We start from the raw sequence: 22,881 nt of genomic DNA on the forward strand, positions 1-22,881 counted from the left end.
TCAACATGAAAGGAAGCATATGTTCTAAAGTATGACTATTTTTTTTTGGGGGGGGGGGGAGCAACCACAAAAGCCAGTTTTTATTTTTCATTCTAACAAAGAATTTCAAATTACAATTCTTGGTTTAAATAACAGTTAAATGTTCAATAATATATTATAATTTACTTTCAGGAACTAAAATCCTTCAAATTAATAAAATAAGTAGACTTCAGAGTGTGTGTGTGTGTGTATGCATGCAGGTGTGCAGCCAGATACAGATATAAATCTATTTATGTATTTGCTAGCAAATATATTAAAAAAGATTACTTTCAATAGACTACAATATATGTGAATACATCCAGCCATTCTGGAGAGCAATTTGGAACTATGCTCAAATTCCCAATTCCTCTATTTTTGTCCGCCTGCATTTTTGATTTCCTTCACAGGCTAATTTTACACTATTTCAAAGTCCGATTCTTTTTGTACAGCAAAACAACTGTTTGGATATGTATACATATATTGCATTTAATTTATACTTTAACATATTTAACATGTATTGGTCAATCTGCCATGGGGGGAGGGGAGAAGGAAGGAAAAAAATTGGCAATTGTCAATGTTGTAAAATTACCTATTCATATATCTGGTAAATAAAAACTATTAAAAAAAATATAGACTACAATATAGTCTTAAAAAAAAAACCCTAATCCAAATTATTGAATTATTTGTAGTTCACTGTCAAAACTAAGGAGTAACATTTTTTATCAAAATCTCCCATGAACATGAAAAATTAAAAAACTTTTCTTTCAGGAACCAGTATTTCAAAAAAACTTCATTTATTACCTGCCTCCTCCTAAAAAGAGAAGCCCAAGAGCCATATGATGAGCCAAATGGAAACCATAGTTCATTTCTCCACCAGTCTTCTTGTGCATGAAGCGACAAAGCTGGAGAACCTTCAGATTTCCAGAGCCAGCCATCACCATGGCAAGAGAGAGGAGCACAACGCTTAGGCAAGTTTCCAGGTTATAATGGCCTGTCTTGAGGTACAATAAATGAAGTCACAATATTAAAATTATTATCGCTATACTTCTTTATAATCACATCTAAATTGGCCAACATTAGAGAATTGCAAATTTATGTAATTTCTGTAAGAAACACAGTATTGTCAATGGATCAATAGATTAGAAAATTCTCAAGGACAAGAACTGGGTCTTAAATGATTTAGTGCCTAATACTGCCTGGCAAATGATAGATGCTTAACAAATGAAAATTTAAGTGAATTCTATGGAAAGAGCATGGTTAACTAAAGAAATTAAAATGTAAGAACTAATATACATTAACATTGCATGAGTTTCTATAGAGCAAATCAGACATGAGGCATTTTCTTATTTAATCTCTTTTACATAATCTGCTACCTACCCCATTTAGGAGAGAAGTAGCATTAACAACAGAAAAAAGAGAAATAAGTAACTCCATTCTAAATTGCAATACAAAAGTTATAATTAATAATGTGGCAGTAAAATATCACTGAATTTTTCCTTAATCTCTATGAATATGCATTATTAAGAGTTTCATTATATTTATAATGGAATAAGAAACAAACTTACCACTGAAGCTGTGGGTGCAGACAAACACTTCATAAAATCTTTTGCAAACTTATACTATAAAAAAGGGGAAGAGGAAATTTTCAAAATCAAAAATGATATTTTAAAGGTTATTTAGGAATAGAGTAAAGAGAGAAACATCTTACCAAACAATTAAATGCTGCTAAGTTTTCTGAACCAGCAAATCGGAAACCCAGAGATAAACAAGCTCCAGCAATTATATAGACATGTGCTTGCCTAAAAATAGAAGAAAAAAACTTTAAAAATTTTGTTTAAAAGTATACTTGGAACATAAGAAAGAGACTAAGGAGAAATGAATATTGAATCTGCAAAAGCAAATGAGAGAGCATAAAGGCAGAAGAAAAGAGGGCCAAGGACAAAGCTTTAGGGAACATGCATGACATTTATCTTCAGTCATGAATGTATTTAATTATGTTTGGGGAAAAGAAAGTGAACTTAATTGTCTCTCATTTTTACATACTACTTTTATATTTTTATATACATTTTATTTTAAAGAGTAGGTATCATTTATCTTTTGGACATGGCCCATATGGGAATTTGTTTTGCTTTGCTATGTATATTTGTTATTGTATATATAAATATACAATATGTATATTTGGTTTTATTATTATTTTTTTTATCAATGGGGAAGACAGGAGGAACATTTTCATCAACTAAAATATGTAAAATTAAATTTATAAAATAAAGAGTATGTATTGAATAGGAATTGCATTTTTCAACTCTTTTATATTACAGTACTTACGCCAGAGTTTCCAAGTTCAGATCCTCTGAGGATGGTATTTCAGTTTCATTAAGAGAAATACTATTTTCTCTTATGATCTGTCAAGTATAAAGTAATCATCCTTAGATATTTGTGACTGGTTTTCAACTTGCACATTTATGTGAAAAAAAAAAAAAATGACATGCCATGTATATATACAGATATTAAGTTTTCTCAAATCATTTTATTATAGTATCCATATTTTAATCTCATCCTTTGATCCTTTTTATTCTTAACTAATCCAATTATATGTGATTATCAAATCCAAACCTAAATTTACAAAAGAATATGTAACTTTTAATTAAATATTTCCTGGAATTTGGAAGTGACCCTTTTCTTAGGAAAAGATTATAATGGGAATGGAATTAGAGGTTAGGAAGAGAGAAAAGATAAGCTAATTCTCACTGAAAAAGAATCAACAATGTAGTTCAAAGTCCAAACTCCTTACTGGAAAGTTGTTTTTCAGTGAATTAGTTTACAGCTCTTCCCCAGATAATTTTTCCTTGAGTTTATCAAACATTGGGGTTCTGGAATCTATTATTTCCAATGTTTTCCTTCTCTTAAGGGCAGATAGGCAGTACACTGGACAGACTGTTGGCCATGGAATCAAAAAGATCTAAGTTCATATCTTCCCTCAGATAATTATTAGTTGTGTGATCCATGGTGCAAGTTGCTTAACCTCTCTCAATTTCAGTTTCCCCATCTGTAAAATGGGTTGTTCTGAGGACCAAATGAAGTAACATATATAAAGCACTTTGCAAACCCTAAAATGCTCTATTCATACTAGCTACTATTACTATTCCTTATCTACTCTATTTCAATAGTTTATTTATATATATTTTTTTTCACTAGTAACATAGTTTAGATGACTATTGCTCTATAATTTAATTTGAAATATGGATGAGTCTCCTTTCACTCTTTTTTCATTGTTCCTTCTAACATTTTAAGCCTTTTGTTCCTCAAAATGAATTCTATTACTACTTGTTTATATAAAGTATCCCCTTTGGTATTGGAATTGATATAGCACTAAATATGCATATTGACTTAGGATATATTTTTATTGACAAGAGAATGATCCAATAAAGGATTTTCCAAACTCATTAACATGTATTTAACATATTGGTTTACTGTCTATGATTCCTTTAAGCACAATGCAATGTTTCTCTCTCATGACTTTGATTTCTGCCTTGTCTGTTAGAATGATGACAACGCCTATTTTTTTGGAATTATTTGATCCATAATCAATTGTGTGTCTTAACTTCACCTCCCCCCATTTCTCATTATTGCTTTACTATCTATTTAAGGATTTTGAAAGTTCTTGAAATCACTGTAAAGTGCTTAACAAAGTGTGTGGTCCATAGTATACACACACAATGTAAATATCATTATCATCATCATCGTTATTATTCTCTCCCACAAAAGACAGTTATTTCCTTCTAGGTCAGGAGCTTTAGAGCTCATGGAGTAATAATTCAATTCCTAGATCTTTTTTTATCCTCATTCTTTAAATTTACAAGTTAATCGGTATTTCCCTGTATCCTTTTTGCACCTCAATGATTCTTTCATTCTTTTACTCCACAGAACAATGTGATTTAAAAAAAAAAAAAAAAACAACAACAATAACCTATAAAAAACTGATTTTATTATTAGTTTTTTCTAAAATAGAAATAGCAGTATCTATATTACCTCATAGGGCTGTTGTGCAGAAAGTACTTTGTAAACTAAAATAATTATGTTTTACATAATTGTGAGCAATGGTTGTCATTGCCAAAAATTTGACAAAATCTAGAAATATACTTACTTGTGGAACATTACTATCAACCCACTTGGAATTAGGCAAAATGTCATCCCATAAAATCAGGCATCGAGCAAGGGTCTTAAAGAAAAGGATTAGAAAAAGTTCAAGGTTAATAAAATGTATATAAAGTTTTGAAAGAATAATAATTCTAATAATTAAAAGGACTTTCTGGTATTTTCTAATAACTAATCCTATGATAAACTGCAGATAGTCAAGAGTTTCTATATGAAACTTAATTAAAAGAACCACTTGGTTGCCTCTTCGCTCTTTGGTAATAAACAGTTATATAATCACACAGTTATAGCACTTAATAGATGAGCAGCATGTTAGTGACATATATTAGGAAAATAGGGATACATTTTAGTGCCACCTAGAGGGATAACTGCCAGGAAGCATATTGACATTATAATCCCTCCTTTTATGTGGTGAGAGAAATAGAGAACTTATAAAACCTTCACTATAAATCTCCTCAATTCTACATTTAAGGAAAGTTTTAGAGATGAAGTAATTTGCCCAGGCTCACAGTGAATAAATGAGAGCTGAGATTTTCTTAAGAGTCTTCTAACACAGTCTATTATTCTTTCTACTACACGTGCTTCCTTGGGAAATGGTGGGGATAAAGGATAAAACAGAGGGGATATCCAACACCCTTGATTATAAAAAAGGAAGACTCAAAACAAATTTTCCTAGGACTAGATGTGGACACATTGCCTTTTATCAATTCCCTTTCAGGCATTCTTGAAAAAAATTTAGGAAAGTTACTCTCACCTAATCTCTCCCTCCCTCAATTCCTTTCCCACAGAAACTCTTCTAAAATGGCAGGCTTCATCAAAATCGTCTAGAAATTAATTCTTAAACTCAGGATTAATTTTTTAAGTAATATTTTTAAACAGAAATAAACTTAAGTAGAATGGCAATATTTTAAATCCCTTTTTACTACTGAAGTGATTTTATAATGTTCAATAGAAGTGTCTTTTGGAGGAATACACAAATTGAACTTTGAAATAATGGTCACTGTCGCCATCACATTAGGATTTAGAGGAACATAGTACATACCCTCAGCAGAAGAAATTCTGGTTTCACAAAATCCAACAAATACATTGTATCAGGAGCTCGGAGCCAGTCAGCAATAGATCTGTTTAAGTAGAATAATATAATTAAGATAACTGATGGAATCAAATCTATAAAAGAAGCAACACAAACAAAAATTTCCATCACAAAATATCCTTATACTCAACTATTTTGTTAATTATGCTCAATTATTAATTTTTTATTCTATCTTCCAATAGAAAGTCCCTTGAAGGCAATGCTTCATTTTTGTCTTTGCAATCTCAGCTCCTCATATCGTGCCCAACACCTAGTTGTAACTGATACTTGTTGATTAATTATTATTGAGCAGAATAGTCTCAGAACATAGGGAAAAACCTCTTAATAACCAATCTTCTCATAGTTTCTATTTAAACTTACAATAACCTAACAAAATTGACTAAACTCACAATAGAGACACTTTAGTTAATTTACCCAGCTAAACTAAAATTTCCCACAGTAAAGAAAACTCTTGCTCTGTTGAAATTATCTGCAATGAAAACCAAGCAATGAAAGCTTTCTGCACATCTATTGTTTGTAATGCAGAATAGTAGCCACTGAGAGCAGTATAATATTGAAGATTCATTTCCTGTTCTTGAGGACAGTAAGTAACAAGAGGCCAATAGAAGGAAGAGGTTTTATATTAATGAGGGGATCAGCACAATTTTTATGGGGGAAGATTACATATGAAGTAGGCTTTGGATGATGGGTTTGGAGATAGGAAAGAGGATTCTCCAAGTAGGACCACATAAGCAACTTATTAATGATAAGTTTTGGGTTTTTTTGGTTCTTTTTTTTTTTTTTTTGTTAAGTTAAAAAAGATTTCAAATATTTTTATATATAATGATGAGAATTTGGACTTATTTTAAAATAAATGACCCAACATGTTGTTTTGCTAATATTAAATATGTAAGTACAGAAATTTCAAAAACTTTAAAATTTGTGAATTGGATGTCAGATTTTTTTTAACATCCAAAATTTATGACCCATAACTAAAATCTATATAAATGATACTGTATGCAGGGGTTGATAATTAGGGATTCACCCAGAATACAAGAATTTAAAGAGCTTTCTGCTTTATGACAGTAGAAATAAAAGACTTTTTTTTCATTTTTTACTCTGAAATTTTTAATGAGGCAAATTTATAAACAACAATACCTGTTATTAGTTTTTAAGTAGATCATCGCCAAAGCCAAAGTTGCACCGGGACAAGTCACATCTACATTGATTGTGTCACCTTCCTATCAAAAGATAATTTTTGAAGTCAATTCCAATTCACATACATGACTTGTGAATTTATTTTCTAAAAAAATTATTCTGAATTCTGATTGGAATTAGCTAGTTAACATATTCCCCAATTTATTCATGTATCACTCAAAAAATATTTATTTTCAATGGCTTCCCCAATAATATAAAAAATTTAAGAACTAATACTTTTATCTGCATTTCAATCTGCATTACTTTATAGACTTACTTTAATTTGATAACTTGGAGACTTATGTTTTTCTCTATGCATTCCTGCTTGGAAGCGCCTGTGACCGCCAACCATATACTGATAAAGTTGTTCAGGTACATTGAGATCAGACATGCCTATCAGGTTGCTACCATGCTTGAAATAATAATAAAAAGAACTATTTTAAAACAAATTATCATGGATTAAAAAACATAACTACTAATTTGAGAAATGAACTAAAAATAAGCCACAATCTGTGCTCAAACACTTCAGAAAACAAACAAAACTTCAGATCATCTCTCTATATTGAAAAGGAAAGAACCTCAGTCATCTTCTAGTCCAATGTTTCCCTAGTACATAAATACCCTCTATAATGGGGGATTATTCATTTTTTGGTCAAGGTCCCCGCAGGTAATCTAATGAAACTAAAGGATTCCTTTTCAGAGTAATGATTTTAAATGCAGAAAACACACAATAGTTTTAAGGTTTGCATAGAATTTTACAAATTATTTTTAATAACAAGTTCACAGGCCCCAGATTATGAATCTTGCTTATGACATTTCTAAAAAGTGATAATCTAATCTCTTCATGAATATCTCCAGTTAGGGGAAGAATTTGCTGCAGCCCATTACATTTTTAGTCTTTTTAAGTCTCCTTTACTGGTTCTTCATTCATGTTATACCTGCTACTATGAGTGTCCCTCAAGTCTTTGTCCTGGGCTCTCTTCTGGTTCTTCCTGTTTACTATCTTACTTGGTGATTTCATCAATTCCCATGGGCTCATTTTCTTTGCAGATGATGCCCTGATTTATATCTCCAGTTCTAGTCTCTCTCCTGAGCTCCAGTCCTCTATCAGCTACAAAAGTTTTTAAATGTAAAAAAAATCTAGTCAAATATAATCTCTGACTAAAACTGAGTCCATTCCTATAGCATGAAAGGATTCATACCATTATTTAATAAATATGTGTATAATATTTATATTTTAAATGTACACATACATCCATTTTGTATGAGTGTTTATGCATATACATATCTAAGTATAGAAATACACATGTATATGCACACAATTGTGTGCATACATACATATGTAAACATTTGTTGTTCAGTCTTGTTTGACTCTTTGTGACTCTGTGTACCATCATAGCACAACAATGCTGTCCATGCCATGTAGTTTTCTTGGCAAAAACACTGGAGTGGCAAAGCCATTTCCTTCTCCAGTGAATTAAAACAAAATGAGTTGCCCAAGGTTATAGTTTATTATATATTTGAGGCTGGATTTGAACTCAGATTTTCCTGACTACACTGAGTCACCCAGCTGCCTCTTCATGGATATATAATTAAACATACACATGTATGTACATATAAATCAAACATACAAATCAAGCAAAGAGAAGGCTACTGTGTACCTGTGTATACCACATACTTTTAGATATTTCAGGCTCTTTGCCCCCATAGTGATGAGTGAAAACATCAGTTTGCAGTCTAATTATTTATGCATTTAAGTTCTAGTTTGGGCATCAACTCCCTTTTATTGTTCTCTTGTTCCATAAATAAACAGTTAGTAAAGAAAAGATTCTTTAAGTCAGATATTTAATCCCCAGATATTCTCCCACTAAAAACTTGGTACTTCTTTAAAATCCACAAATGAAGGAATAGTTGAGAATTAAGCTGTTGGAATAAGATAGAATGAGTTTCTAAGAAAGATTAAATAACACCAACTGTTTTAACACAGATTTCAGAACTAAACTTTGAGGATAAAAAATGCTTACCCCCAAGCAAACCATGCCCAGTGCCAAACCAGCTGCTAAAGAATATGATTCCCTGTCAGTGCAATATTCCATTTCTGGACCTGGGGGACGTCCTTTAAAACATAAGAAACAAATTTCAAATAGCTCTTCTAACATTTTGACATTGTAAATAATTTTTAAGACATTAAATTTCTAATTATAACAGAAATTGATACTGCTGATGACTAATGTATGACTAGACTAGTCAAAAAATTACTTGTGGATAAGTGACAAATGATGCTTACCATAACCAAATTACTAGACAATGAAAACCCTAAGTAATTCTTTAATTTACACATTTTGGCCCCTTTGTAAACTCTGTCACATGGAACCATGGAATTTGAGGAAAAATGAATGGAAAAAATTCAGTTATGAAAGATACATTAGCTTTAAAATTATCTTAAATGTTTTTGTTTTCCTTATATTGTTTGTTTAAACTAAGTTTTTAAAATTATCCTCACATAACTATAAATCTATATAGAACAGAGATCTACTTGGAAAAGATTATTTGCAGCCAGAGGAAGAAAAACAAACAATCCTATGATGGTAAACATATTAATCATTAAAACAAAACCAAAACACTTTCAGTTTTCTCAAGAAAATAATCCTGGCACTTTACTCTATCCAGTGGAAATGTCACACAGATTGTTTTAAATTTTAAAATCAAGAAAATACAAACCAAAATAAACTAATAAACATAGCATTTCAAAAGTATCCATCAATATCAGCAAGTATTAGCTAAGTATCCACTATGTGCTGGCAGTATAAATAAAAAGAAAAGTATGAAATAATCCCTACTTGTATTGAACTTACATTCAAGTTCCTATAAAAACATGTACAACATAAAGTCAATAAATACAAATATTTACAAACTAGTTAAACAGAAGATATATTGTAAAGGAGTCACTAGCTATTAAGAATAGGAAGAATGAGGAATCAGGAGAGGCTTTATGAAGAAAGATAGTAACTATATAGCATCTTAAAGGATGAGAGGGAATATCAGGTAAAGGGAAAGAGGAAGTGCTGTTGCAATAATCTAGGCAAGAAGTGATCAGGATCTAAATTAAGATGGTAATTATATGTGGGGAGAGACATAGGATACAAGAAATGTTTTGAAGGGAGAAAGAGCAAGATCTGGCAACTGATTTAGATATATAGAATGAAAAAAGGGGTGGATGAGATCAAGGTTGCAAACCCCGAGTGACTAGAAGGACTAGTGCTCTCAAAAGCACCAAGAAAGTTAATAAGGAGGAAAGGTCTACATTAAAAAAATGAGTTCAGTTTTAGATATGTTGAATTTAAAATGTTTCTGAAACAGAGTTTGAAATGTCTAACTGGAATCTAAAACTAACTGAGAAGAAGCTGAGGCTGGATATATAGACTTCTGAGTCAATTAGTATAGAAATGATAGTTAAAATCATGACAGCTGATGAGGTTACCAAAAAAAAAAGTATGTAGCAGGGATTCCTAAAATTCATATCTTTGAATTTAAAAGAAACTTTTTTTTTTTTTTGCTATTTTTCAATAACAAACTTATAATTCTTTATAGTTTATTTTAAAATGCTATTGGAAAAGAGTACATTTACAATCTATATAGTCATGTGAAAAAATGCTCTGAATCACTACTGGTTAGAAAAATGCAATTAAAAATAATTCTGAAGTAAGATCTTACACTTCTCAGATTGGCTAAGATGACAGTAAAAGTTAATGATAAATGTTGGTGGGGATATAGGAAAATTGGGACAATAATGCCTTACTGGTAGAGTTTTGAAAAGATCCAAACATTATAATGAGGTTAGGTGTGGTTAGTAGAGGAACTGATCCCTGGGGCAAGCAGGCAGAAGGCTCTGACAGAAATGAGTTTAGCTCACATTTGGGGAGCTGGTCCAGTTTGAAAACCAAGTTACATCAAACTCCTGAGATCCACCCTCTGTCTCAAGCAATCTCACCCTGCCATGCCCTGTCAAAAATCCCAGGAATGTCCCTGAGATTAAATTTTCCCTTTAAGCTCTACTTGTGGGCCATCCCATGGCTGCTGCCCTCCTTTTGGGGCAGTCTACCCTGACCTTGTGGTGTCTTTCTCTTTCCCCTTCCCCCATGCCTCTTGGTATCTCCCCTTACTCCACTATGATTTCCAACTCCTTCTTTTCATCATAGCTAACTCTTTTGGGTGCTAAGTCCCTTTCAGGATTTAGCCTGCCAGTTATGGGGATGCTCCAACCTCATGGGGTAAGTGTAAGTTCCATTGAAAAACTTATCTTTCATTTGTTCTCCCACTCTATTTCATGGATAGAGCACTAGCCCTGGAATCAGGAGAACCTGAGTTCAAATCCAGCCTCAGATACTAGTTATTAGCTGTGTAATCCTGGGAAACTCATTTAACTCCAATTGCCCAGCTTAAAAAAAAAAAAAAAAAAAAAGTGAAGTCTTCTATTTCTGTTGTCAATTGTTTCCCTTCAAGTCACTTAACTGCCTCAGTATTAAAAAAAAAAAAAAGTTTGTAGCAGCTCTTTTTGTGGAAGCTGATCAAGATGTGGTATATGAAGGTAATGGAATATTATTGTTCTATAAAAAATGATCAACAAGCTGATTTTTAGAAAGGCCTGGAAAGATTTACAAGAACTGATACTAAGCAAAACAAGCAGAACCAGGAATATAGTGTACACAATAACAGCAAGAATGTGTGATGATAAACTATGAAAGACCTGATTCTTCTCAATGGTTCATTGACCAAGGCAATCTCAATAGACTGTGGATAGAAAATGTTATCTGCATCCAGAAAAAGGACTATGGAGATTGAATGTAAATCAACACAAGCTATGTTATGTTCACTTCTTTTTTTTTCTCTCCCATGGATTTGTTCAGATTTTTCTCTCAGCATGATTCATAAAGCAATGTGCATTAAAAATAATTAAATACATTTAAAAAATGTTTAAAGCAGTGGTCTTCAAACTTTTTAAATAGGGAACCAGTTCACTGTCCCTCAGACTTTTGGAGGACCAGACTATAGTAAAAACAGTAACTCACACTCTGTCTCCTTCCCTCAACCCATTTGCCATAACCCAGCGGGCTGCATAAACATCCTCAGCGGGCCATAGTTTGAGAACCCCTGGTTTAAAAGGTACATTGGGTATTTCCAGATATTTTCTGTAAAAGTACTAATAAAATATTTTTTAAAGAAAAAAAAGGGGGGGCATTATTCAGTGGTCACAATTTGGTATATCAAAAATGTAAACTAAACGTTTAGCAAAAAATGATAAAATTAGAACTCAAGAATATAATGTTTAAAGCAAACTGGTAATGCCTCTTCAGATATGTTCTGGCAAAAAGAAAAAGTCATTTGTTTGACTGAGTTTTTTTTCAGGGTTATACACATACAATCATTTTATACATATTAGTCATGTTGTGAAAGAAACGGATTTTTTTTCCAGAGCCTCCAGGAAAGAGCAATTTTTAGCCACAACTGTGCCTGATGCCTGATGGTGGATACTTCCATTTGGCCAAGGGAGAATCTGGTTTCAAATCCCTGCAGGATAAGTTTTCTGTCTGGTCTGATTGTTAGCAAATCTGGTCTCCAGAAAAAGTTGGGCTGACAAGCCATACAACTCTGGGAAGTGCCAATAGGACGCTATTTGGCACTATCTGGTTCTGAGTATCTTTTGGTACTACTTGGTTTTAATCTAGGCATTCTCTGTAAAGGCAGAGAAATGCATCAAACTGGGGCTTAGAAAAAAAGCTCAGTTTGGATTCTGGGAGGGAAGACTCTGGAAGTGCAACAACTTCCCTCAGGGTTATTCTAAGGTTTCCAGATAGCCCCTGGTTTGTGTGTAAATGTTTTGTTTAATGTTATAACTGAGCAGTCTATGTTTGTGTGTTCTGTATGACTTGTCTGTCCTGTTGGTTAAGAGCTCTGCTAAAATTTTAAGAACAATAATAAGAAATTTGGGAATTGGTTATTTCAATGTTGCAACTGTACTTAGTATAAAATTTGCATGTGATAATTTATAAGTATTTTTAAAACTGGCAATCAGGTTTGTCCTTGAAGTAGTTTAAAATTCAGGCTTGGCTTGGGTTGGGCTAGCCTAATAAGGCCTCAGTAGAACAAAAGGAATTTATGCTAATTGCTTTGAAACTCAAGCTGCATAAAACTTTGCAGCTTGAGTTTCAAAGCAATTAGCATAAACTCCTTTGGTGGAATGGGGGAAGGGTGACCACATGGAAAGGGACAATCTAATCCCTCTCCTCCCATTAAGATGGTGTAGTTTTGTTTTTTTAAAACAAACTGCAACTCCTTGCTGGTTCAAATAGCTTCTACTGTTTAAAGGATATTTAAAAAAATCTTTCAGATTCTTTTATGTGGAATTGGGTATTCTGTATAAGCTTAATTAATTGTATCCTGAGGTTATACCCATCATTTCAAGGGCTTCTGAAAATAGTTTTTCCTTGCCCTTTTGAAAATGTTTCTGTTATATATGAAAGATAACTTGTGGACTTACTGAAACAAATTTATTACTGTTATCAACATGAGGTTATGGTGTTTCTAAAAGTTTAATAGTTTTAAGAACCTCTTGGATTCTTTTATGTGGTATTAGGATATTCTATCTAAGTTTTCAATGATTGTATTGGGTCATCCTGAGGTCATTTAAAGAGCCTCTGAAAATAATATTTTTTTTGTCCTTTTGAAAATATTTCTGTTATGGACAACATGCAATTTGGAATATTTGTCTATGTACTGGGTATTTTAAAGCAAAATGATTTGTATGTATAATGTTCACTTATGAAACTGTCTACTTAGATATGAAAGAAGTGAACTTACTGAGACAAATTCTTACTATTATAAATATAAGATTACGGTAAATACCTGTTTAGGATTTATAGGAAACTTTGGTTAACGGGATTTTTTATTGGAGATAAAATTTCTTGGGCTTGTAGTTAATATTATTTGGGAGTTTTAAAGCTCCATTGGGACAATTATTTGGAGTAAACTGGGTTAAAGTGGCTTATTTATCCTGTATGAGCTTAGGGATCAGTTTTGATTGCTTATGTTATGTTATAGTTATGGCTGCATTTTTCCTCCTATAACTAATTTCTATGATGAGAGAAATAGTCAATAGAAACTGTTAATGCAATTTAATTATGTCATACTTTGCTATTTCCAATCTGGTTATATGTCATATCTTGCTGTTTCTAGCCTGGTTATATATAATAATTATATCCTAAATACTTGGACAAATAAGTATTTAATCTGATCATCTATCTGTTACTGGATATTGTGTCTGGATATTCAAGTTTTATTAAGGTTTCTAACTAATGAAAGGATAAAAAGTCTAATTGCTGTTTTATCTATTGGGAATATAGCTGATAGCCATTTGCCTGTCCTGTGAAGAAAACCTTTTAAGCTGCTGGCCAATTCATACTGGCCTCTTCACATTTTTTATCAGTCTGTTCTAACCTTTGTTTGTTAGATTTGTGTGTTTTTGGTTTTTTTGGTCAAATTGATTTGCTTCTGGGACCTAGATCAGCTTTGATTGCCAGCACACCAGGCCACACCACACATAACCCCTGCATGGACTGAGCCTCTCTGCCTAAATCTCAGCATGAAGCAGTTTTTGAGAGACCACTGCTCCTGATGTAATCTGGACTGATATAGGGGAGTGGGAAAGTGGTTGAATTATTGTTAAAATTTTAACTGTATTACTGTGTTTAAGGTTTATTAAAACTGGGATTTGTTAAAACTGTGTAACTTGCTTTATATTTGAGGGATTTTTAGGAAACTTGCTGTACTAGTACATTATGTATAGGAATTTTGATTCACTCTTGGGATTTATATGTAGAATGGTTATTTGATAATTCCTTTCCATGAGGAAAAAAAGGGAGGAAGAAACTGGTTAGGAAATTGGGGAAACTAATGTATTTTTCTTAGGCACTTCTCCCTCACCCCCTATCTCATTAGTTCTGATTGAGTTAGAAATCCCTTAAACAGTCCTTTTCGTTTTTACTCCTTGCTTAAAATTTACTGGACTATGATTTGCTAGTTATATTTTAAATTTGAAATCCTTTATTCTTTTGGAATTGCCCTAGCAGACTCAGTTTTTGGATTATTTTTTAGAAACAACCAGAAATCAGACACCTGTCCTGGGACTATCAGTCTCTCTGATCTGTTTCTCCACTCCTGTTACCCCAGTTCCTTAATTAGTATTTCAGCATTCTCAAAGGACCTTGCAGTTTGATATCAGGCCTCTAAAAGTTCAGGGTTTCCTGCCTTGGTCTAACTGTGAATAATCTGCTCAGAAATCTGTTTTCTTATAGCAGCTCCTGTTCTTTTGAGAGGGGACAAGTGGAGCTACTCCAGGCCCCACTTTTGAATCCCTGACAGACTTGGGGTGCTCTCTTAGGATGGGCAGCAGGACTGTCCTGAGCACTGCTACTCCCTATATAAGCAGAAGCTGAGTTAAATGCACAAATGACCACAGATTCTCTGGCTGAGATGTTCCCCAACTGCAGAGGACATGAACAGGGAAGCCTGTGTGTCTCCCTAAATGAGGAATGCTGTTTGATGCTAATAATTCTGGGGTTATCAGGGAGAGACTTGTCCTTGCCATAAGTACTTGCATATTTCTAGTTTTAGTTTGGTTTATTTGCTTTACATAGGGTTAGTCAAAATTATAGTGCTAAGACTTTCTAGAGGAAGGTAATTTAATGATTTGAATATTCAGAAGAGAGTGTAGAATGTTATGCCACAGTTCTCTTTTACTGTACTGACTCAGTCTCCCTAATTATCCTGATTCAGTTTCCCTAATTGTTCTACCTCAGTTTATAATTATTCTGCTCAACTACCTCTACCTCCTGATCATGATGATCCAGATAAGGAGAAAAACCTTCTATCTTAGGCATCATCAGAATGTTAGGTACCTCTCCCCATTCTGTAATCCCAATTATCAGATACCCCCAGTGCCTCCCCTCACCCTGTCAGAATCGAATTATCAGAGTCCCATTCCTGCTCTCAGCACCCTGATTCTGCCCCTGTCTCTATCTACCCCACGTCTGAATATAGGTCAATGAGAACTCACATTGTTTGTTGGATTCTTGGAGACCATAGTCTCATTCAGCCCTGGGACCAAACCATAGATCCATTTGGTCCCAGTAAATCTCTTCCTTTCAAATAAAATATTAAATACTCTCTAATCTCTAGCTTGCCTTAGTTTCTCCAGCATTACACTTTAGCAATGATAAATGCCTAGATATAGAAAACAGTGATATACTTTGAGAGCAGGGACTGTCCTTTACCTTTTCTTGTATCTTCAGCACTTAGGACAATGGCTGGCATAGAACAGATGCTTACTAAATGCTTGGTGACATTTTTTTGGTATTAGGAAAAAAGTTCTAGAACTCTTTCATTCTCAACTAAACCTCATCTTATTTTTTCTAACTTTATTATTATTTTAATATTGATAGATACAATTTGAAGAAATATTCTATTAAAGACCAGGTAAGATCTCACCAATTTCAGCCAGCAGAACTTCAGCAGTATGCCTGTGAGCTGTCCCTTGATAGACAAGGCCTATGCCTATCACTGCAGCAACCTGAACATTGTGAGGGACATCAAGTTCTGTTGAAGTTGGAGGTAAGAGAGCAGGTATATGGATGCTGAGAAGTCGAGTAATTGACATATCCATTGTGCCTAGCTTAGCAGCAGAAACACCAAGAAGCAGTCCAATGCTAGTCATCTCATGGCCCTAAAACAGTGAATTAAATAAAAATTTAAAAAATAAAATAAAAAATAAAAACCCTACAGGGAGAAAATGACCTTTAATTCTAAACTTTTATATTCACAATAAATCCTAGAACAATACAACAGTCTTAAGGAAGATCCAGCTTGGCAAACTCTAGTCAGAAAATATAAGGGGATAATGTTTCTCTCTTTCCAATTCAGATTCTCACCTTGGTCAGATAGTCATGTATATTAAGAGTAGCTAGCTTTGTAAGATGCCCATTCAAGCCTAAGGCCATAAGAAAGCCTGCATATTCATTGGCCAATTCTGCATTCTTTGGTTTATTGTAGACAATCCAAGCTGAGTCAATCTGGGAAGCAGGGGCTATTTTTAACCCAGCAGCAACACCATTGTGAAAACTAGCCCAACAGGCCATGTTGGGAGGCACATCAATATTTCCACTATTAAGGTCCACAGTTGTGTTCCTAGGAGGAGCCCGTCCTATTCAGGAAAAGAAAATTTAATATTAAAATGTTAAATAAAAAAATTACTTAACACAAGCCAAATAGCTAAATTTAACTCCATAATAGAACAGATTTCTTCATGTTCTATATTATTAACCCCTTAATTCCTAAATTCTTGTTAAGGCTCTGTAAGCCTTCAAAAATTGAATTAAAAAATTAATTAACTTGTCTTTAAAATCAGGGTCAAAAAGAGAGTAAAACTAAACAAGTTTCCTTTGTTAAAACACATGAAATAATATGAATGGTAACAAGTTCTTATAGGTGAATCTGGTCATGAATACTCTTTCAGAAATCTGACCTTTAAAATAGCCTGCCAAGCAGTAAGGTACTTCAACACTAGAGTTAAGATGTGTATCAGAACCAAGAAAATAATTTACTTTACTATATATGATTAATGAAATTAGTATTAATTCAACACATGCTGTTAATTTTCACCAAGGACAGGAAATACAATATCATGTACAGGTATTAAAGGAGAATTATGAACAAGTAAAAGATCTCTGCAAAGCAACTACATATGGAAGAATTTTTTTTTTAGCTTAATGAATATCTGTGTGTGTTACTTTAAATTACTTTTAGACACTAGTAGAAAGATGTTTACTAGGTTTCTCTTAACATTAGATCATTCACTGAATCTTAAGAGCTATTACTATGTTTAATATTATACAGTCCTTCATTAATACCTTAAAGTGGTAATCATTAGTTCTCAAATGTTAGCACAATGAAGCACAAACTCTACCTCAACCTTTTAAACTAAAGAGGTTTTCAAAGATAGAACTAGTGGCAAGCTGTTTATCACCAGAGGACCAATGTTAAATTTCCTTTTTTTTTTTCTTTAGGTTCTATTTTATGCTTCTACTACTAATAGTCTAATATCTCTCCAGAGCATGAATAAATGGTATTTTCAGGGTAAAATAAAGACAGTTAACAAAACACTGTGTAAAGCATCACATAAAAGTGATCAAGTTCAAAGCAAGCTTGAAAACAAATTTTGTAATCAAGTTTAAAAATTAACATTTCAAAAAACCACTATTATCTGAGCAGGCAGTAGAAAAACAGTAAAGATGGCGGGGTCAGGGAGAAAGATACTGGGTAGTAGGTGAAACTGTGTCCTCTTTAATCTTTAAATAATCACTCTGCCCCTTTGATTCTTGGCCTCTGAGACTCTATAGAGTGAGAGAGCATATTTTCCAGGCTGGGCTTTTCTGAGGCAAATCACCCCTCCCCCACAATTGATCTTTTGGGGATACCGACCCTTTTAAGCCTTCAAAGTGGTTTTCACTTAATTGGGAGATCTAGATCTAATACTGAGTGGCTTGAAACTCCAAGTATCTAGGCCTGGGGGCAGTGGCTTTCTTTTCAACTTGAAATCTGAACCTCAGACTCCTAATAAAGGGCAATTTCTAAACTCCACATTTTTGCAGCAGTCCTAAGTAGTATACTTTACTCCTTGGCATAGCTGACTTCTAGGACTCCTGTCTGCTGTGAAGAGACCCTCTTCTTAGGGCCAATAAACTTTCTTTTTTGTCATTAATATTTTTAGTTCCTGAATTCTTTCACGTTGAACCTGCATCGACCAGAAGGGGACTCCGACCTCAACTCTTTGCATTGCCACTAGAACAGCATTAAAATGAGTTAAACTACTATTTAATAACTATCTATCAAATATTCCATTGATTTAATTAAACAAGTACAGGGCTAGGTCTCAATTTTCCTAATTAATACTGAGAAGCTAAACCATTCTACAATTATACAAGTGAAACCTTTAGAAATGATATAACTATTTTATTGAAAATAATAAAGAAATCATTTTTCTTAAAATATAATCACCTATGATATTGGTTTTGATTGTTCCTAAAAAAAAATGTTTTCACCACACTGTCAAAAACGCTTGAATTCTATAGATAGTCTTTCATCCTTATTATAGAACTTATTACAATGAAACAATATTAAATAGCATCGTAAAAATAAAAGGATTGCTTTTAAAGTGTAAGCCATTTCAGAAATGCTTTTAAATTAACATTAAATAATATACAGATTAGAGATGGACCTGGATTCTCCTCCACTCAATGTTTTTTCATTACTTTATTTAAAAGGCATTAATATTGTATTTGTATGTAGAAAAGGTGTGTCATAAAGGGAAAAAAAAAAAAAAAAAAAGGAAAATGTGTTTCTTTTGTTTTCAATCCAATTTATTCCAAAAGAACTCTTTGGGATATGTTTATAATTTTCTATTAACTTCAATGAGGTCTACAACTTAATACAATTACAAAATAACAGAGTTGCATGGAACCTCAGTGGCAATCTGGATCATCTAGAGAAACTATATCAGATGAAGTATTTCCTCTACAAAACAATATTTAAGTAGTCATTTCCCCTTGCTTGGTGAATTCCAGTTCAAAGGGAACAATTGCTTCCCAAGGTAACCTATTTGATTTTGAAATAACTATAATCATTAATGAGTTTTCCCTTAAAAGATTAAATTTATGTCTTTTCAATTTCCACCCATTGCTCTTACTTCTGCCCTTTGGGCAACAACATACCAGTTAGATTCAGTTTAGGAACAGGCAACGGTTCTGTTGGAACTGGATGGTATGAAAACAAAGTAAACATTCCTCGCCCCAAGGGAAGTGCCATAGTTCGCTGACACAACTGGAGCAACCTATGATGAAAATAAAAAGTAATGGTAGGTATGAAAAGTTAAAAAGCAAAATATAATACTATCAATCCCATACAAAGGAACTATTTTATGTAATTCAACCTGATGCCAACTCACAATGTAGAAGGAGTATTTTCTTGCCTTTAAAAGATGTCCTACAAACATATCCTTATTCTCATTTATATTCTATATCTTTGAGAATGACCCATTTTTCTTTTATCTCCATCTCCTATGTGAAAAGCATTTAGCCTATGAACTAAATTAACTTCCAGTGATCATAGAGAAATATATTCTAAGAGTCTTAAAGATATATTAAATTTTTTCTTAATTCTCACAAAATATAAGGGGGCTCAAATAGAGACCCAGGATACAAAACTTAAAAGATACAAGAAGCTGAGGATATAATTAGGGGAATAGCATCTACATCAATAAGGAGGAGTTTGAGATAAGTGCAAAGATAAAATATTTAAAAAAATACCAAAAATGGTCCAAGGGTTTCAAGGCTTATGCTTTGAACATCCTAAATACCGGAAAGTTTTACTTTCCTCACTTTGTGGTTTGGATAAAGTTTTATTTCAGCTACTAAAGGAAAAATTGTCAGGACTCTTATTTACAAGGGATCATCTTATCAGTAAATTCACTACCACTATCACTATTAACTGTTCCTGCTATAAACTCTTCCTTTTATGTCCTTGTTAAAGGACACCCAGAAATTCTGGCAAAACAATACTCTGATTTGGCACAGGAAATGATTGGAAAGGGAATGGTTACCCCTGTTGTTACAGCTATATTAAAGGAAAATATATTCTATGACTTCTCACATAGCAACTCTGTTATGAAGGATAGTCCCGTACCCTTAGTACTATCCAGTTACATTACAGATAAAATGAGCATTTATGAACTATCCTAGTACTTTATCATTTAAATCACTGTTTCTGTTGCAAGATATATTATAAATAACTGATTTAGAAATGGTGTTTTAAAATATATTTTGTAAATTGGACACTGCTTGAGTAAGTAGCTATTGAGGTCAGTTTATATGTATGGGGACAGGGTCAAAACAAGTTTATTAAATTTTAGCGATCTACTAAGTCTTAGAAATCATCTAAGCCTAATATTTTCATTTTATGAACAAAGAAACAAAGACTCTGAAAAGTGTCTCACAAGCTGCACCACTGCCTACAACAGTTTTCTCACTCTTACAGTATACCAGAGAAGAGATCAAGCAATAAAGTGACTAAACATCTACTATATACCATACACTGTAGTTGTACAAGAATTAGATGTAATTTTATGAAAGCTAAAACCACTCTGAAATTGTACTTTATTCACGGTCATATAAACTGAAGTTCAGGATGTTCTGCACTAAAGGATATCTATTGTAAAGATTTCTACTTAAGTGTCAGAAGTCAAAGCATCCAACAATAGAGCATCTCTCACTTCTTACACATATTCATTCCCCTCATGTTAACTCTCTTTCCCAACTCCTCCAACTGATGTTGCTTAGCATAACATTAGACCATCTGGTGTAAGCAAGTACTCAAATCTATACACAAATGGGAAATGACCAATGTATTTTATGCCATAGATACAAAAATCTATAGAGTGTTATCTATTTCAAAAAAAGAATCCCAGAATCTACTTTTAGAATACTAATAGATATTTTGAATACATTTACAATGTGCTAGGCTAACTTGAACTTGTAAAACAAACAATATTTCTTTAAAATATCTCATTAACATTTTAGAGATAGTAAAAAATTTGCATACTCCAAACTAAAAGAATGATAGTCAAAACTTAAATTTAAAAGACTGTCTATAAGTAATAGCTGATGGAATACTATTGAGCCCACTTGCCTGTTTTCTTTTTCTTCAATGTATTCATGGTCATTAACTTCTGGCATCTGTACTACATTGACTCGGACAGGATGAGCACTTTGGAGAAGTCTTCGAACCTCCTGGACTCTTAAATCTTCACTCCATATCAGTGACATGACTTCCTGATTCATATCATTCATGCCATCATCTTCCTCCTCTGCTTCAGTTCCTGAAGGCACATCTGATGAGAGCACCTGAGCCACAGACTTAATGGGAACAACACAATATGAGAGTCAGTCAATAAGCATTTGCTTAGCATTCAGGATATGTGAACATTGTTTAGATTTGAATAGCAAAAAAGGAAAAAAGTGCTTTCAGAAGTAGTTTTTTCCTACACACACAGGGGATAACCTTAGCTGAGACTGCCATTATCTCTTACCTATATTTCTTATCACCAGTCTCTCCTCATTCTAATCTGTTCTGTCCTCATCTGGCAAAGCAACTTTCCTAAATCAAATGTCTATGTCATCCCTCCCCTTCTCAAAATAAATAAATAAATAAAAAATAAAAACATAAAAAAAAAAATCCAGGGACTCCTATTAATTCCTAATTTTCTTGGCTTTTAAAGCCTTTCCTAGCTTTCCAGTCTTCTTACCTTGCACGCCACCCTTCCTCTATAATATAGTCTTCATGCTATTCCTTCTATACCGTACTTTATCTCCTGACTCACTACGGTTTTGACCTCAGTTAACACCATTCTTCCAGAATAAGCTCATCATCATAAAGATTGTTTCAGCCTTGGAACTTAATGTTTCCTTGGTACCTTCAATTGACTTTGACTGGGAAGGTAGAGTAATCCATAACTTCCTTTAAAGAGAACTCAGAGGCTTTTCCTCTTTATTTCCTATGAACTGAGCTGTTTGGTTTTGACTCCACAAGAAAGCCTCATCACAGTTCTGGGAATCCCCTGGCACAGAACAATTAACATGATGGATTATAACACCTAAATGTTATTTTATTGTTGTAGAAGGTAAAGCTAAGACATCTTTAATATTTGTATGTATTGTGTGTCCTGTGACACAAACATATTTCATTACTTGAAAAGTTGCTGGCCAATTTACACTAGCCTCTCTAACTCTTATAGCAGTCTTTGTGGGCTTGTCTTTCTATCTCAGATTATCCTAACTTCTATTTGTAAATTTGTTTTTTATTCTAGATTTTGGTCAGTTACAACTGCACTGACCAACTTCAAGGAGCTGAATCAACCATTGGATACTTCAATCAGTTTGGTACAGGAGAGCAGGTGAACAGGCTTGAGATAACATCAAAAGAAAATTTGAGAACAAAAGAAGTAGGAAAAGGAAATTTGTTGGATTACTAATTGCTGGATTTCTAGCAGCTATAGCCATTATTACTTCACTTGCCATTTCAGCTATAGCTCTAACAGAATCTATTCAGACTGCCCAATTTGCAGATCAATTAGTAAAAATGTATAACAAGCTCTTAAAAAACAAATATAGATAATGAGTTAAAACAAGGACTAAGTTAATGGAACAATCATTAAAATGATTAGGGGAATCACATAAACAATTTGGAAATTCAATTCACAACTAATTTGTGATTATAGATTCACTCATGTATATATAACTCCATAGAGAAGGGATAATGATATCACCAATGTGACA

The 22,881-nt window shown here is 33.2% G+C and overlaps 1 protein-coding gene across 4 annotated transcripts in view; it reads right to left on the reverse strand.

Moving 5' to 3' along the window:
* ANAPC1 (anaphase promoting complex subunit 1) overlaps positions 1 to 22,881 on the reverse strand; it is a 136,125-nt gene that overhangs the window by 47,532 nt on the left and 65,712 nt on the right. For all 4 annotated transcript variants that reach the window (XR_012486073.1, XR_012486074.1, XM_074287685.1 and 1 more), the window contains exons 26-38: positions 21,236 to 21,462; positions 19,264 to 19,382; positions 16,426 to 16,697; positions 15,986 to 16,220; positions 8,467 to 8,558; positions 6,720 to 6,854; positions 6,404 to 6,486; positions 5,216 to 5,294; positions 4,163 to 4,237; positions 2,344 to 2,420; positions 1,727 to 1,817; positions 1,584 to 1,637; positions 820 to 1,013 (exon numbers count right to left, since the gene is read on the reverse strand). Coding sequence is in view for 2 of the 4 variants with exons in the window: in XM_074287685.1 (XP_074143786.1) it covers positions 820 to 1,013; positions 1,584 to 1,637; positions 1,727 to 1,817; positions 2,344 to 2,420; positions 4,163 to 4,237; positions 5,216 to 5,294; positions 6,404 to 6,486; positions 6,720 to 6,854; positions 8,467 to 8,558; positions 15,986 to 16,220; positions 16,426 to 16,697; positions 19,264 to 19,382; positions 21,236 to 21,462 (1,733 nt within the window). In the remaining 2 variants the exon portion in view is untranslated. The remainder of the gene's footprint in view (positions 1 to 819; positions 1,014 to 1,583; positions 1,638 to 1,726; positions 1,818 to 2,343; positions 2,421 to 4,162; positions 4,238 to 5,215; positions 5,295 to 6,403; positions 6,487 to 6,719; positions 6,855 to 8,466; positions 8,559 to 15,985; positions 16,221 to 16,425; positions 16,698 to 19,263; positions 19,383 to 21,235; positions 21,463 to 22,881) is intronic.

The sequence above is a fragment of the Sminthopsis crassicaudata genome, chromosome 2 (assembly GCF_048593235.1).
Source record: "Sminthopsis crassicaudata isolate SCR6 chromosome 2, ASM4859323v1, whole genome shotgun sequence".
Classification (NCBI taxonomy): Eukaryota; Metazoa; Chordata; class Mammalia; order Dasyuromorphia; family Dasyuridae; genus Sminthopsis; species Sminthopsis crassicaudata.